This window comes from Argiope bruennichi, chromosome 1, assembly GCF_947563725.1.
Source record: "Argiope bruennichi chromosome 1, qqArgBrue1.1, whole genome shotgun sequence".
In the NCBI taxonomy this organism is placed as follows: Eukaryota; Metazoa; Arthropoda; class Arachnida; order Araneae; family Araneidae; genus Argiope; species Argiope bruennichi.
In genome coordinates this window covers 139,284,799-139,301,526 of record NC_079151.1, presented here as the reverse complement: position 1 = coordinate 139,301,526, position 16,728 = coordinate 139,284,799, and the positions used below count along the sequence as shown (strand labels likewise).

The following is a 16,728-nucleotide window of genomic DNA, read 5'->3' as shown; positions in this document are numbered from 1 at the left end:
ATGAATAACTATAACAAATATCACAGTTAGCTCGATTCAGATAATGGCGAAAACAGAAAGCATACGGACTGCAAGTGGAAATCAGCGGGAGTGGTGTCTATAAAATTCTCTTGCATATTCTTTAAAAAAGGTGTTATGTCCCATCCTCAGCAAAAAATGGTGGATATTCTGTAAGACAGGGAACGCCATGAATGGTATTGTCATGCTGAATGATATTTACTGAATATCTCGATCTACATTGGCGGAATTTTTTTTTTTTTTTTTTGGCAAGCGGTTAATAGTACCCGAAAAAAAAATCTGCTCTTTAGGCGCGTTTGTCACAAACCAAAGCTTGGCACCGAATGACTTACCAAATACAGTCACATACAAAGAAAGTTAAGTGTCTACATTTTTGATTCATCGTGTTTATATGGTATTGAAAATGCAGACCGACAGGCGGACAACCCTTTATTGAACTTAACTCAAAATTTGAGAATCAAGATCATATCAAGAAACTTAGCTCTACATTTAGATCTTCGAACTTTGTAAATTACATTATCCATCTAATTTTCTTTATTTTGTAATTATTGTGTTAACTCAAAGTCTAACACACTGGCAGATATCTTTCTTCTAAATAAAGTTTGCTCAAAATTTGATAGAAATTTACAAATCTGTTGCAAAACCCATATACCAAATTTCATCCGTCTAGCCCAAAAATAAGGTCAGCTAAAGTATTATTCACCACCCACCGCAAAATTGATGGACATTAAATAAGGTAGAAAAACGTTTTAACATAGTTAAAAAATATTAATCTTTGGTGTGAATTTATCATTTTTACTGAATCCATCATTTAGTTTTTTTCCCGAATTATCATGTGATTCTTAGCGAGACTTTAGCTCGTAATCCCTGGTATGCTCTAAACATATCCTAAAGGGCCTGTTTTTTCTGAACAATTGAAACAAAATCATTTTATATAATAACACACGTTTGAAGAATATTTTATTCTCATAAGCGTATATTTTAAGTATAAAATGTCGCAATGAAATATTTTATAGGTTTACTTATTTGCAAATTCATTATTTCTTAAACCAGCAAGAAATAAAAATGTCTTAAACCAACATGTCTGCATATAAAAGTTATAAAATGGCCTTCAATTTCATATTTTTCAGCTATATTTCCAATTTTCATTTTTTTGAACCTGCGGTTTCGGTAAACATTAATATAAAAAAGTATTTACTAAAATCATTGCATGAGATAGAAATATATTTGGAAACAATCAAAAAGGAACGTTACCGATTTTTTTATTGAAAAAAATGCTTTTATTGTAAATGAGTTTGTCTAGAATATAGTATAAAAGCAGCTGGAAAGATTTAAAAGTCTACATCCGAAACAAAGGAGAATAAGTGCAAAATGTATCGCAAAGTTATCCCTTCCGTGCTTGGTATTTTCTGTTTGGCATTGGCAGTTCAGAGCCAAATGCCAGATGGAATCGATCTAGACCAATTTTATGGTTGCTTCACTTATGCTCTGTGCGATTCAGGTAGTAATATTACCTATTCACTGATAATGAATTAAATTTAGCATAAAGTATATTTATAAAAACTGTTTCATTATAAGATTTTTTTACATTTCGATTATTTTGATTGATTTTATTTTGCAAATAATAATTAATTAGCGTAAATATCATGGTATTCAGCAGTTAATATTTTCGGAAGCTCCCTAATGTAATCATATATTAAAAATATTAAAAGTGTGCATTTGCATTGTAAAAACGAAGTAGGCAAATAAAAAATGTCCTTCCATCAAGGAATGAATGAAAAAATTGATGACCTATTTCTGATTTATACACTCGAATTAAATTAAGTAAAATAAGATTAAGCAACGAACAATGATAAAAATGCAACCACTTCTTTGTATAAAAAATAATTTTAAGGATAAAATAATTTAGTATATTTATTATTTCAGACGGACAAGCCCATCAGGACATAATGAAATGCTTCAATTCGCCGACTGATCAGGTAAAACAGTAATTATTTCTTTCAAATGTAAAATGGTTGTGGTGCTTGAACAGTTTCCTGTCTTTGTTAATGAAAGTCTCCCTTTCATCTGTCCACGTAAACACTTTACGATGCAACTTATCATTAAATCAATAGATTTGTGTCATATTTCTTCGTTTGTCTTGCAATTCTGAAGTGAAATGAATTCACTCAATTGCGACGAAAGTATTCACGGACTTTCCAGAAAAATAATTTGTCGAAAATACAAATTGAGATTATAATATTCACGGATGCTAGGGGAACGAATTCTTCTTAAATACAATATGAAATGATAGCATTAATGGATGATGCGGTAAAACAATTCTTCAGAAATACAATTTGAGACTACAGTATTCACGGATTTCTCAGAAAAAAAATTTTTGAAAATCTTATTTGAGATTATAATGTTAACGCATGGTGTGGTAAAACAATTCTTCGGAAATAAAATTTGAAACCACAGTATTCACGGGCTAATCAAGAAAACAACTTTTCGAAAATACAATTTGAGATTATAGTATTCATTCTCTGGGAATACTCTGGGAAAACAGTCTTCGGTAATATAATTTGAAATGTCAGTATTCACGGATGATCGGGAAAAAAATTCTTCGGACATGCAATTTGTGATGATAGTAGTCATCGATGTTCGGGAAAAAAATTCTTCAGAAGCATATTTTGAGATGACAATATTCATGGATGCTCTGGAAAAATAATTCTTCGGAAATACAATTTTCTGTAATATATGGTTGAAAGTAAGAAGCACATTCCTTCGGAAGAAAGAAATAGCGTGCAGCAGCTTTCAGAATATTTAATCAACTTTTTAACTTTCTGTGTTATTTTTTTGGGCTTACATTTCTAATTAATCACTCGCAATTTATTATTAATTTAAAAAATTATTTTAATAAATTGAATGTCTATTTTAAGAAATAATGATATTTCACGTAAGGAGAATTTTCAATTAAGGACTAGTTTTCTTGAAATTCCGTTTTAATATCCATAGCAGTATGTTAATTAATTAAGTTTATTTAATTAACTTAAATTAAATTTACATTATGTTTAAAATAAAATTATCTGTTGCATTCCCAAAAATGGAGCTGTGATTGTCAACATCTTTAATTTTATGGTAATGCTTCTTAGCTTGTTTTGTTATCCCCGACTTTGTATGAAACATTATATGAAATTTATTTTATTTTGTATTATATTTGTATGAAATATTATATAAAATATATTTAGGAGATAGGGGAATTATATAAGTTAGTCTCATTGTAAACAACATGAAAAAAAGCATACATAATTTTCTGCTTTTTTTTTCATAGCCTATGAGCTGACTTTTGTTAAATTTTACACACTTATTCGCTGATATATGTAGCTCTAATTTGAACCGTTTTTAAAATTTATTAATGACAATTTAATAATTACCTTTTTTAACAATGTACTCGAAGATATAGCTAACTTCAAAACTGAAACGTTTTGCGAATTTTTTAGCTACTATTTAGTAGTTAATTATTTTATAAATGTAGTTGCTGATATTCCTAGCTTTGAATCGAAACTGATTTATGAATTTTTCTGGTAAATAATTAGTACTTAATTATTTTACAAATTCATTAGCTTAAGTATCTAGGGTTGAAATTGAACTGTTTTACGAATTTACTTGCAACTATTTAGTAGTTAACCATATTATTAATGTTCTAGTAGAAATACCTGGCTATGAAACTAAACTGTAATAAGAAATTATTTTCAACTATTTTGCCATTAACTATTTTATGGAGGCACAAGCTGATATACATAGCTCTGGAATTGAATTGTTATTTCAGCTTTATTTATATAGTTATTTTCTTTCTTTTGTTAGGAAAAAAAAACCGTTATCAGCTATATTGATCAAAATTACTACAACTACAAAACCAACCTGGCATCCGAAGCAATACAAAAGTATTGCAGTAAAAGCGGAGATGAGCAAGTAAGTAATTTTGATCCCTGATATTTTCTTGCAGTTAATAATAATTGTTACACTAAGAATTTCAAATACATGTGTTTTCGATTATTCAAATGTGTTGGCAATTTTTCCTTTAAGGTACCCCCCGGGGGGGCACCTAGAAACAAGGATGAGACGCTTCCGGTATGATGGTTGGATCTCACCATTCTGATGGGTACATAAATAGGTGGGATATCTCACTCCTCCCATCGATGACGGCACGTACTTCCTGCGGGAAGGTTTGTACCGTGGTCGGTGATGTCCCTTATGATTCAGGAAATCCCTTAGAATCAAAGAGAAAAGTACTTCAAAAATTAGAAATAACAGCCTTTTTTTGGGCTAAAAAGTGGTATAAAACACAATAGTTCAGAGGCTTATAAAAAGATTTGTTTAAAATTTTGGAGATAGATTAAGAAAGATAATATCTGCTTCCTGAATAAAAAAGGTTATATCTATATCCAATTTTTAAATATCAGGGCTTGATTGGTAAATAACTTTAAATTTTCGGGTAGTTTTCTCACAGTTTGAAGCACTAAAATTAATATAAAAGCATATTGTGCAGAGTGTATTCAGAAATTAGCATACTAAATTTGAACAAAAATAGGCATTAGAATTTAATTGATGAGATTTTTTTGTAAGAAATATTTTTTCAAAGATTAGAATTTCAGGAAAAAACATTTAAAGATGTAGAATAGCATCAAAACACGTGCAAATGCAATTATAAAAATTGGTATAACTTCCCAAAAAATATACTTAATAATAAATTTCTTTCGTTTTTATGAAGAAAATTACTGCGTTTTTATAAAATTATGAGTTTTTTTTTTTTTAATCATGACTTTGCATAAAAATCATGATTTTTATGATTATTTTTCAACGTAATCACTAACCGTGATGCAATATTGTGAGATCAATTTTTAAGGATTAATACTTAAACCCAACTATGGGAAATTTCGCAGTTCATTTTTCGACATATATTATTTTTTTCAATGCAATAATTTTAATGGTTGTTTTAAACGCCTCTCTGCTTTTCCAAATACCGTGTAGATTTATTTTTTTATCAATTTTTTTTACAGATGAATGCATTTAAACAGACCCTCAAGGGTGTTGACGGCTACCAGAAAGTAAGTGTCATGATTTTAATTACTTCTAATACTTTTATATTTGCTACATGTTTTGCTACAGTACTACATGTTTCCTGCAGTATTATTGTAATATTTTCCTGCGAATTTTTGACAAAACAGCAATTTATTCTAGTTCAGAATTAAAAAAAATTTAATTTCGATTGCATTATTTTTTACAAAATACTGCGTAGAACATAAATATTTATTGAAGGAATGTTAAAAAATAAGTTTATCGTTTATTTTATAGCGCATGAAAATTTTTAAAAATATACAATATTTCAATACTCTTGATTCCTTTGGCAGAAAAAAAGGTAGCAGTGAATTTTGCTAAAATTTATTTTGTAGCTAAAACCGCTCATAAGTGCTAATGATAAATAACTGAAAAATCTAGAAATTTTATTTTGAATGTAAAATTCACATTTAAATGAAAAAAGGTTTAGTTTAGCTATATTAACGTCCCATTTTTTAGCAACACTAGGGCTATTTTGGGACGGAATTCGTAGTTTTGAACCGCGGTAAGATGTCGACTACTGTCTGCTATTTAAAATATTGTACAATTCATTACAGCATTATTGTTAAGGAAGATTTTTATTTAGTCTGCTTTAGTGATTTCCATTATTATCGATTGAGTCTTTTATCTCTCTTTGACACTACTTCCTTACATTTTAAATGCTTTGCAAATCATTACTTTATCATAGTTAGGAAAATGTCTTCTTTAGTAACTTCTTCTAGTATTGTCCCAGTGCGTCTTTTATGACTTTTTGACACTACTGCATAATATTTAACATAATGTACAATGCATTACAGTATCGTAGTTTAGGAAGGCGTCTATTTAATTTTTCTTAGAGAATAACTTCTATTTATTGACTGCACAAGTATGATGAAAATTTATCGTTGTTCTGGATCTTTAATGTTTGTACTTTTACTTTTATTGTTATTTATTTCTTTTTTACTTTTATACATATATATTTATATTTACAGAGTAATTAGAATTAAACTTCCCCTATAAGCAGCATCATACAACTCAAACGGGTGAACGGATTGCAACGAAATTTAGTATATAGACTATACATGAGATGCTCTCACGGAATTTCGAAAAAAAAATCAGTTCCAAAATGTCCACAATAGGGCTCTTTTTCCGGAAAAACCTTAATTTAACTCAATAAACGATCAAGACGGAATACAGAAACAATGTTAACAATCCAGAACTATGAGTGATAAAATGTAAAACCAGGAAAAACTGTCAGTTCTAGGGAAAAATGTCGCGAGATTTGCATGCTTGCTATGAAGAGGATGCTTTATGCAAAACAGTTAGGATAAGAAACGTTTGCAGTCGTTGTCATGTTTTATGTCAATGTTTTCGGCTGTAATGATGACTGTATCTTGTTGTGACGTTGAACGACCTTAAGAATTCCATAACGCTTCATGTGTGAAGCATCACAACTAATCGGTTACGATCTGCTGTTAAAAATATTGTCTATCGACTTCAGATTTTGCAGGTGAATGAGGGTGGTCACATGGAGAACCTGGACACGATTAACAACTTCTCCTCTTGTGCAATGTCATTTTAATCTGTTCTTGTTTCTGCAAACTGAACTGTATTTTTCTCAAAGAACGTACTGTTATTTTTTCTTTGCCTTTACTAAAAGTGGCTAGGAGATAAGAAACTAGTCATTAATTTTAATATTGTTTCTGTATTTCGTTTTGGTCGTTTATTGAGTTAAAATTAATGATTTTACGGAAAAGGCTTCCTCAGGTGGACATTTTGGAACTAAACATTTTTCCATCATCCCATCTTATATATATATATATATATATATATATATATATATATATATAAGAATTTTATTTTCATGTCTGCATTAAGCATGAGTAAGAATAATACCATACTAGCAGAAATGAGTTGAACAACGTAGTATATCCAAAAATAACATAATAACTTCCAAAAGCAGGTGTGTAAAACATTAAACACGGATCTAAAGAATTGCTGAAAATGTACTTAAAATTTTCAAGTACCTTTAATACATAATATAATATCCCATAATCTCCGACTAATATTTCACCTTTTCAGTGTTCCTTATGCAAACACGTTGCACCAAGGAGACAATAGGTTAAGGTCTGACTAAATCAAACACCATTTTCAACGTAATGAAACTCCGTTTCATGTCAATTGTATTTGATCATCCATTTAAAATGTTTGTTTGAGAAAAATTGAGTGACAAAAATGCTACATTCAGTCGTTAAATTATATACATATTTATTATTTTATAGATGACATGCAATTCTTCAAATATGCAGCAACAATGCAAAACTGCAACAGAGTTGGCGGTATGTAATTTTATATTTTATTTGAAGAAAATATTTTATACTAAACGTAAAGTTTTTTTCTTTTCATTTTATCATTACAACAATAAACAGCAACCACACTACTGTTTACTGACTCTTAAATATGATTATAATAAATTGGCATGAATCACTTTTAGACTCGTGGCGGACTTTTAAAATCTAATGAAACGATAGTACAAGATTGTTCATGTTATTTCAGATGGTTTTGAAAGTATTTCTGTTGATGCAAATAACGCGAATTTTAGTATATATGATGTGTCACTATTTATCAAATCAAATAAACAAAGCAATAATAGAAAAATGGGAAAGAAAGAAAATTCCAAATAATTAATAAGTAGTGTAATTTTATTTACTAAAATTTCAAATTCCAAATTTAAAGGGAATGAAAAACTATGCAAAAGCTTAAAACAAGCCACATTGATTTTTAATTTTAACCTCATGTTGAAGGTCATTTCAAATTTTTTTTTAATTTTTTTTATTTTGGAAAGAGTCAAAAAATTTGTACCACACTGTTGGACACACTGTGCCTTTAGCAGCCTCTGGTGTCATATTTCTATTTCATTCACCCTGTTTCAACGTTCTGAACTAATTTATAGACGATTATTTTGATACATTAAGAAAAATATCTTCATAAATAAAAAACAAAAAATGGTTCATAAAGGATTGTTGAAAAGAAACTGTTTCTAAATTATTAAAACATTATGTTCATAGACGACGAAGACTTGTTTATGTACATGTTAGGCACTTTCGGTCAGGTGTAATTTTTGCTAGAAGATAGATAGATAGATGCGAAATAATAAGATTATAAATAATATTAATAAAAGGGGGGGTAGACAAAATTTATATTTAAAATTCATTTACAGAATGCGCCGAAATATACAATACTGAAATGAAAAGATGAATAAACTTGCATTATTTTCATTTGTGAGTTTATTTTTTTTATTAGAAAATATTAACATACATACTACACACTGTTCGCTTGTTGATTTACCACGGTATGTGTAATGTAAACTTGCACCGCCTCGTTGTAGATAAAGTTCAAAATGATTCTTAAACATATCCTAAACAAAAGTTGCTGCAGATGTCTTTCTCATGCAATGCAAGCACAATTCTTGGTGGATTTTCATAGTTGGACACACTCTCCTTTAACAGTTGCTGGTCGACCAGACTTCCCCTTCCGTTGAACCAGTACACTACAAAAGCGGCGAAATTTCGTAATAATATGCAGTATAACTGTTGCAGAGGATTGCTATGAGCGAGGAGAGAACCTGAGACCTTGTGGCTAGCAGCCGAATAACAACACCACAAGACAACCGCAAATATCAATGCTTCGTAGCTGTTATCTTGCTTATAAGCTTTTCACCACACTGCGTTACTTGGTGCCGTCTTATTAAACTTCTCTTGGAATTGTTCTGCCCCCTTTTTTCAAACTCGGTCTGCCTTCATGACCGCTTCCGTATAAACGGAAATAAGGCTTAACTAAAAATACTTTTTCCTCTGTCAAGAAACCCATTTCCAACAACAACTGCACAACACAGGTTTATTTTCACTACAACGAACACGTATAGCTGAAATTATGCTTCGTCGACAAATGCAACCAAGTGTTCGAGAAGCGTGAGTTTCAGTACTGTATATTTTGGCGCATAATGTATTTAAGTGCCGTCGCTTTTGTCAGTATTCTAAATGCCACAGCAGGACGGCGTCTTTAAGGGAAGTGATCATTCATAAAGATGATTAGATTTTAACACTGCTTTTGGACAAATACAAGTCAAGAACAAATGAAAGGATTTAGATGAACCCGCAGAAAAAAATTGATCATGATTTATTAATAATGTCTTCCACTTCATTCTCTTGTTTAGAGTGGATAACAGAATTCCTGATGTAATAGATAGACGGCTTTTGTTATCACACAAATAACTTTATTTTGAACTAGCTTCTATGGCAACTGGACAGTTCGTTCGATTCCTTAACATAAATTTATTCTGTAAATTTAAAAGGTGTATACTCTTCGCTAGATATAGACATAATAATAGTTGAAGTAGTTTTCCCATCACGTTTGGCTGAGATTCAAAACTTAACACTTATCATGAATTCTAAATAAATAAATTATAGTATTACAAATATGTTTTGAGGGCTGAATTAGAAATTTTATCTAGACTACGCACTTCCTGTAGGCGTAAGCTTTTAATTGTTGGATATAATTGTGTTGGTATACAAGCAAGTATATATAGTTTTAGAATTCTTCATTAACTCTTAGATATGTTCACCTTTGCAGATATCATTGGAACATTTAAACGATATTTATAGATTTCCCTGACTTTTATAAAATATCAATTTCTTATGTGGTATATATGGCTCTTTTTTTTCAATTCAATTAATATTGTACACCTTTTATTTCATTATTTACCATCAAACCTTTTTTTTATCTTTATTTGCATTTATTTAATGGCTAATTTTGAAAAAACCGGTTATAACTTACATTTTTGAAGTCAATGTAGATTTTTAACATTTTAAGAAACATTTACTTTAAGTAATTATTTTTTTAAGGTATGACATAAAGAATAAAGGTTTTTTCAAAATCACACTAAAATTTTATTCATCTATTGTATATGGATTACAAAGTAGTACAAAAATTGTTGATATGAAATTCATGTTTCTGTTTCATGATTTTTTGTCAATAATCGCATTTGGTAATGATTATAATTATGATTATGCTCTCATTATGATTATGCCTGAAAATGATTATGCTCTCATTATGATTATGCCTGAAAATGATTATGCTCTTTAATTTTATTTGGTGCAGACATTATTAACTTGACTATTTATACATTAATTCCATTCTTTTTTAGAGCTGCTTTTTCTCTCTTCTTGGAAATCTCAAGGAAAGGGAACTATGCAATATAAAACCATGAGGAAAACAAATACAAAAAGTTGTTAGATCGATAAAACATCTTTATTTCTAATCAAAATTAAAAGGTTTTTGAGAAATAAAATTGTCATATACATTAAATGAGTATTTATTTTTTTTATTTTACATAAAAAATACATTTTACAAATTGAAAATATTTCAGAATCAAGCTTTGCACATTTGTTCAATTTAAAATATATATATATATATATATATAAATATATATATATATATATATATATATATATATATATATATATATATATATATATATATATATATATATATATATATATATATATATATATATATATATATATATATATATATATATATATATATATATATATATATAACGTACACATTATCCGATAAATGCATTACTCAAAAAATTTTGCGTAAATATTCTTTCTTCAATTTTCTTTTTTTATATATGTAATGATATTTTGAAACCTGATTTAAATTTTAATTAATTTCCTCATCTTTATCTTAATTTAACCCATATTAACTTCATTACAAAATGTTCTTTTATTTCCTGATCCATTTTTACCTTTTTTATTTAATTAATGCTCACGAGTTCTAAAATTGCTGAAATCGATAGGTTTCCACATTCCGAGTGAAAGAATAAAAATCTGTAAGTCAAAACAAATTATTGTAAACGATACCTAAATTCCCCTATCCTAAATCGACAGGTGAAAAAAAATCCCTATCATATCAGAATATCATTGTATATAATGACCGGGGAAAATATTTTTCTTTTCGAACTGTTGCTCTTGTATCTCTTGTGAACGGACGCCAGTTAGTCAGCTCTTCTTGTACATAAATTATGCCTCCCGGGATGGAATAAAACCTCGAAACTACTAAAACATTATGTATTTATTTTATATTATATATATAAATACATACATAATAATATAAATAAATACATAAGTTAATGAATATATATATATATATATATATATATATATATATATATATATATATATATATATATATATATATATATATATATATATATATATATATATATATATATATATATATATATATATATATATATATATATATATATATATATATATATATATATATATATATATATATATATATATATATATATTAACTTATCTTCCATTCATTGAAGGCTAACTAAAAAAAAGATTCAAGTTGATAAAAATAATTTATTTAGCATGATTAAAATTAAAACTCAAGCTCAAATGTATTAAACTTAATGACAGATCCCAAAAAGAGGAGATGAGTGGAGAAATGCAGTCTTCCTTTTCATAAAAAGGGAAATCTTCACAAACATGAGCAAAGATCAATGGTGAAAAGCCATGACGATTAAATACATCGATTACCAAACAGTAAAATTGCCCAGTATTCAGAATCGACCCTATTTAATATTTCCCGTTAGAGAATTCAATCAGTATTTCCTATAATTTTGTTATACAAAATCATATACTAAATCTATGTATCTATCTATGCATGTATCTATCTAGATATAGATATAGATGTTTATGTAGATACAGATGTATAGATACAGATATAGACGTATATGTAGATAGAGACATAAATATAAATATAGAAGAAGGTGTAGATGTAGATACAGACATAGATACAGATACAGATACAGATATAGATTAGATATAGATATAGATGTATATATATGTACAGATGTAAATTCAGATATAAATATAGACAGAGACAGAGATGTCGCTAAATATGTGTATGTAGATACAGATATAAATGTATATGTAGATATAGATGTAAGTATAGATATAGATATACATGATTGAAAGATAAGTTAGGGCAATAATTAATTTTATGTAACGCTAATATACGAGGCAAAGAAATTGCTCTCATTACATATTGTCTTATTACATGAGAACAGCCAAATGTAAACAAATTAATATAAGAACGTTTCAGACTATTTCATTGAACGTTTTTTTAAACGGCATTTAATTCAGCGCCTTGCTAGTTTATGAAGCTGAAAAATATTATTAGAAATGCTTTAGATAAGGTTCATCAAAACTCTATTCATTCAGAAGAATGATGAAGTTAAAAGAAATTCAAAAAATAGTCATCAAACATAGTTTGATTGATGTGAAAATAGGCTTATTTACTTCATTACTAGATATTCGATAATTGGATAGAGTGACTTACCTATGGAAATTAAGCACTGTATTTTTCAAAATTATTATCTCACAAAGCAATTTTTGTATCATTTGAAGATTCAAAGAATCTTTTAAATGATATCAATTTCACTCCTGTACTGTTACCAAACTTTAATGAAAAATACCAAAACTTTTAATAAAATTTTTACACACAATTTTTTTTTTTTACGATTTTCAGTATTATGTAATTCAAACTCATCAATAAAAATATTGAATTGCACGTTTTTGTAATATTAAAAAAGTTCTCATAAAATACTTTCTTTGGACATTAATACTGAAATAGGGTAATCACTTCTGCTTTTTATTTCATAGTATATACACTTTTTTGATTTGCATACATTAAGATTTGTTTTGACTTATTCAATTAAATTCATGCTTTTCGATTATATTAAATAACAACACCACACCACACCTCCGTTACTGGAGCTTATGTGGCCACTTTCCAGTTTGGAATCGATGTATATGGACTTTATTAAAAAACAAAACAAAAAGGAAGAAAAGAAAATGTTACATTGCAATCAGTTGCAAAGAAACATGCAAATGACAAAAAATGAATGCAGATAACATAGCAAAAAATTGTACAAATTGGAATGAAAAATAACTAGAGTATAATAAACCTGACTGAATGAACTTGTTTTTACAGAGAATGAGTATAAAAATAAAGCAATTATAAAAAATGAGATGCTAGAAGAGGCTTATTGATGTATTCTGAATAGAATGCGAGGAGTATATAAAAATATTGTATGGAAAAATTGATAGGTTTAATCAAATTGGAAGTTGAATTATTAATGACTCTTTTGCCCCAGAGAAGGTTTAAAATGAAAGTTTTCTGAGGTGCCATGAAAGAGTTAAACGATAGGATATCGCATAATGGATTGGATCTTAGACTTCTCCACAAAAGTAAAAATCACCCTCTAATAAGTGAAAACGGCGAAGTAAAAAAGCAAATAGACTATATCTTGTGATAAGTGATAGGCTCTTCGTACATTCCGAAGGCACACATATAAACTTGAATGAACGGACCGCAGTGATAGTAACTCTGGTGGGAACTGTGGTTGAGTACTAAGGGCCATCACCTTCAACGGTACAACCTTTCCATGAGGAAGTACGTCCCGTCATACGATCGTAAGAAACAGACTCCCCTCTTTTACTGTATCCACAAAGGTGGCAAGAACCAACCACTATGCCGGAAGTTTCTCATCCTCAATTACGAGGTGCTCTCTCTGGGGGGACGTGCCCTGTGATAAACAGGATTTCTTGACAATTTCAGGAGAGTGGTTTTAATTTTGCTTTGCTAACTTTATAATTATAACGGCCAGTGTTTCCCATGTCTCAAAGGTGTTTTTTTTTTTTTTTAATATTTCTCTATAAATATGTCCTGGATATGCCATTTAAGATGGCACATCCAAGGGGTTTCGGAGCTTTAATTAAAACACTTTTCGAGAGGGACTGCCTTGATCAAATAACAAGGCTATTGAAAAGAAATATGCATTCTGTATCAATATTTATAAGCCCAAAAAGTCAATAATCGCTACGAACAAGTTGGTCGCCAAAGGCAGTAAGATTCTTTTAATTAGCTTGCTACTATTCTGAATTGGCATGTTCTCAATCCCTCCAATAGATAGGCGGAAGGTAGAGCGAAGACTAAAGATTGAATGCGCTGGGAGCGTGCTAAGTAGACCGAGTTAAAATGAATACAGAAATAAAGGTATTGGCTCACAATTGCACCAGGGAATATTATTTCTTAAGATAATATAAAAACTTAGTTAATATATAATACTAGAAAATTTGCTTGGCATTCTTTCAGGTTTGAAAAAAAAGGATTCATTTATTATAAAATAACCGTTTCTCATTAAGCTGTAGTTTCAAAATTTATAATTAACAGCAAAATAGAATCACTGGTAATTAGTAATAGTATCAGTAGAAGAGGTAATTTAAAAGCTTTTTTTCTCCACGTATCCTTTTCTCTGAATTCAGTTAGTTATGTCAGTGATTAAAAATCCTCCAGGTTTTACATTTCTACAAGTTTGAAAAAAAAATGATTTATTTATTATAAAAAAATCTTTTCCTCATTCGTTTCAAAAATTATAATTGACATTTAAATGAAATCATTTTTAATTAGTGATAGTATCAGTAAAGAAGGTAATTTGAAAGCTTTTTTTATTCACTTATCCGTTTCTCTGTATTCAGTTAGTTATGTCGTTGATTGAAAATCCTCCAGGTATTACATTCCTACAAGTTTGAAAAAAATGCTTTATTTGTTATAAAGTGACCTTTTTCTCATTCGTTTCAAAAACTAGAATTGACAATAAAATGAAATTAGAGGTAATTAGTAATAGTACTTTTAGAGAAGATCACCTCAAAGCTTCTTTTTATTCACGTATTCGTTTCTCTATACCCAGCTGGTTATTTCGGTGATTAAAAATCATACGTACATTACGTCAAACCAACGTTTTAACATCACAATCAGGAAGATTGAACTGATAAAATCTCATAAAAGATTTATATATTCTAATATTTCTGCATTAGTTAAAACGTTTTTGAAAAACGAATGTTTGCTCACATTCAGAAACTGTGGGATTAAAGTCTGTCCAAACTGCATAGAGATGAAAATTAAGGCTTTATGGATTTTTGTTCTGATTTCGTAAAACTTAACATAATATTTTAAAACTGAATTGCTCGGTAGTGGAATTAATTTTTCATATTATTCTACAGATGGATAATATTTAAACTAAACATCTAATCAAATTACTTAAATTCTTCAAGCTCCAAAAAAGAAAAAAAAATTATGAATTTATTACATTTTAAAATATTTTCATAGCTCGAATAAATTTCTTTTTTATTGAAGGTAATCTTACAAACTTTAATCAGTTTTCCACTCTTTTTTTGTATCCAGACAATTTGTCAGCACCTTACTGTCTTATTTCAGTAAAATTTATAAAAATAGCTTAGTTATTACAAAAATGAAATGGTAAAAATATATATTTATTTCGATTAAAGAATTTTTTCTCAAAATTTTCTATGAAATTATACCTGAATTAAAATCTTCAACACATTTCCAACTTTAAAAAAAAATAAAAATACATGTTCTATATCCAGAACCTGATCTTGATTTTACTTACAAACATATTTAATATTAAATGGTGATCTTTTACGGTCGATGAGATTTTATCTAATATTTACTTTGCAGAAAATAATGATTCAAATTTTTGGTATTAAACTAAGACTTTTCTATAAAAAAAACATGGTATTAGAATGTTATTTAACAAGCCTAATCACTGTATATTTATTATTGAACTTTTAACTTGTAAATCACATATGAAGAATGATTTTACAATCATGTTTTGCAATGTCTAATGTCATTAAAAGTCTTTAAGAAATTGCAAAATAAAAATCTCACATAAACTGTGATCTTTTAACATAAATAATCATATTCAACGCGTATGAAAATGATGTAGATAGTGCAGTATGTGTCAATGAATTAGAACATTTATTATGGCCGATAAAGGACGATAAAGAAAAATGGACTAAAGTAACTAAAATGTATGGGACATGAAGACCTATTATCAACAGTTCAAAGTATTGAAATAATATCAGACAGCTCAATAAAATTAATTATCCTTTTTGTCGAAAAGTTGTTCATTATTCAGGAACAAATAAGAAATTAAAATTTAAAAAAAGAATTTGCTAGAATTATTTTTTACCCGAACTCGCGAGAAAAATAAAAGTTTTTGAAATCCGAATATTTACTGGAAAACAGTGGAAAAAAGGCAAGAAATCAATGGTAATACAATATTTTATTAAATTTCACGAAACTTGTGGAAATCAATATTCATCTAGTATGAATAATTATAACAAATATCATAGTTAGCTCGATTCTGATAATGCTGAAAACAGAAAGCATAAGGACTTCAAGTGGAAATCAGTGGGAGTGGTTCTCCAAAATTCGTCTGTCCAGACCGACAGACGTACAACCCTTTATTGAACGTAGCTCAAAATTTGAGAATCAAGATCATATCAAGAAACTTAGCTCTACATTTAGATGTTCGAACTTTGTAAATTATATTATCCATCTAATTTTCTTCATTTTGTAATTATTGTGTTAATTCATTGTCGAACATCCGGGCAGATAGATTTCTTCTAAATAAATTTTTCTCAAAATTTGATAGAAATTTACAAATCTGTTGCAAAAGCT

General features: G+C 28.6%; 2 protein-coding genes across 2 annotated transcripts in view; one reads left to right on the top strand and one right to left on the bottom strand.

Annotated features, from left to right (window-relative positions):
- LOC129971658 (uncharacterized) overlaps positions 1–16,728 on the bottom strand; it is a 180,589-nt gene that overhangs the window by 145,642 nt on the left and 18,219 nt on the right. The gene's annotated exons all lie outside the window — the stretch shown is intronic.
- LOC129971689 (uncharacterized) lies at positions 1,346–10,461 on the top strand. The gene is made up of 6 exons (XM_056085668.1): positions 1,346–1,519; positions 1,945–1,997; positions 3,862–3,969; positions 5,058–5,105; positions 7,377–7,433; positions 10,301–10,461. The coding sequence occupies exons 1-6, from the start codon at positions 1,390–1,392 to the stop codon at positions 10,361–10,363; spliced, it is 459 nt and encodes a 152-aa protein (XP_055941643.1). The 5' UTR covers positions 1,346–1,389; the 3' UTR covers positions 10,364–10,461.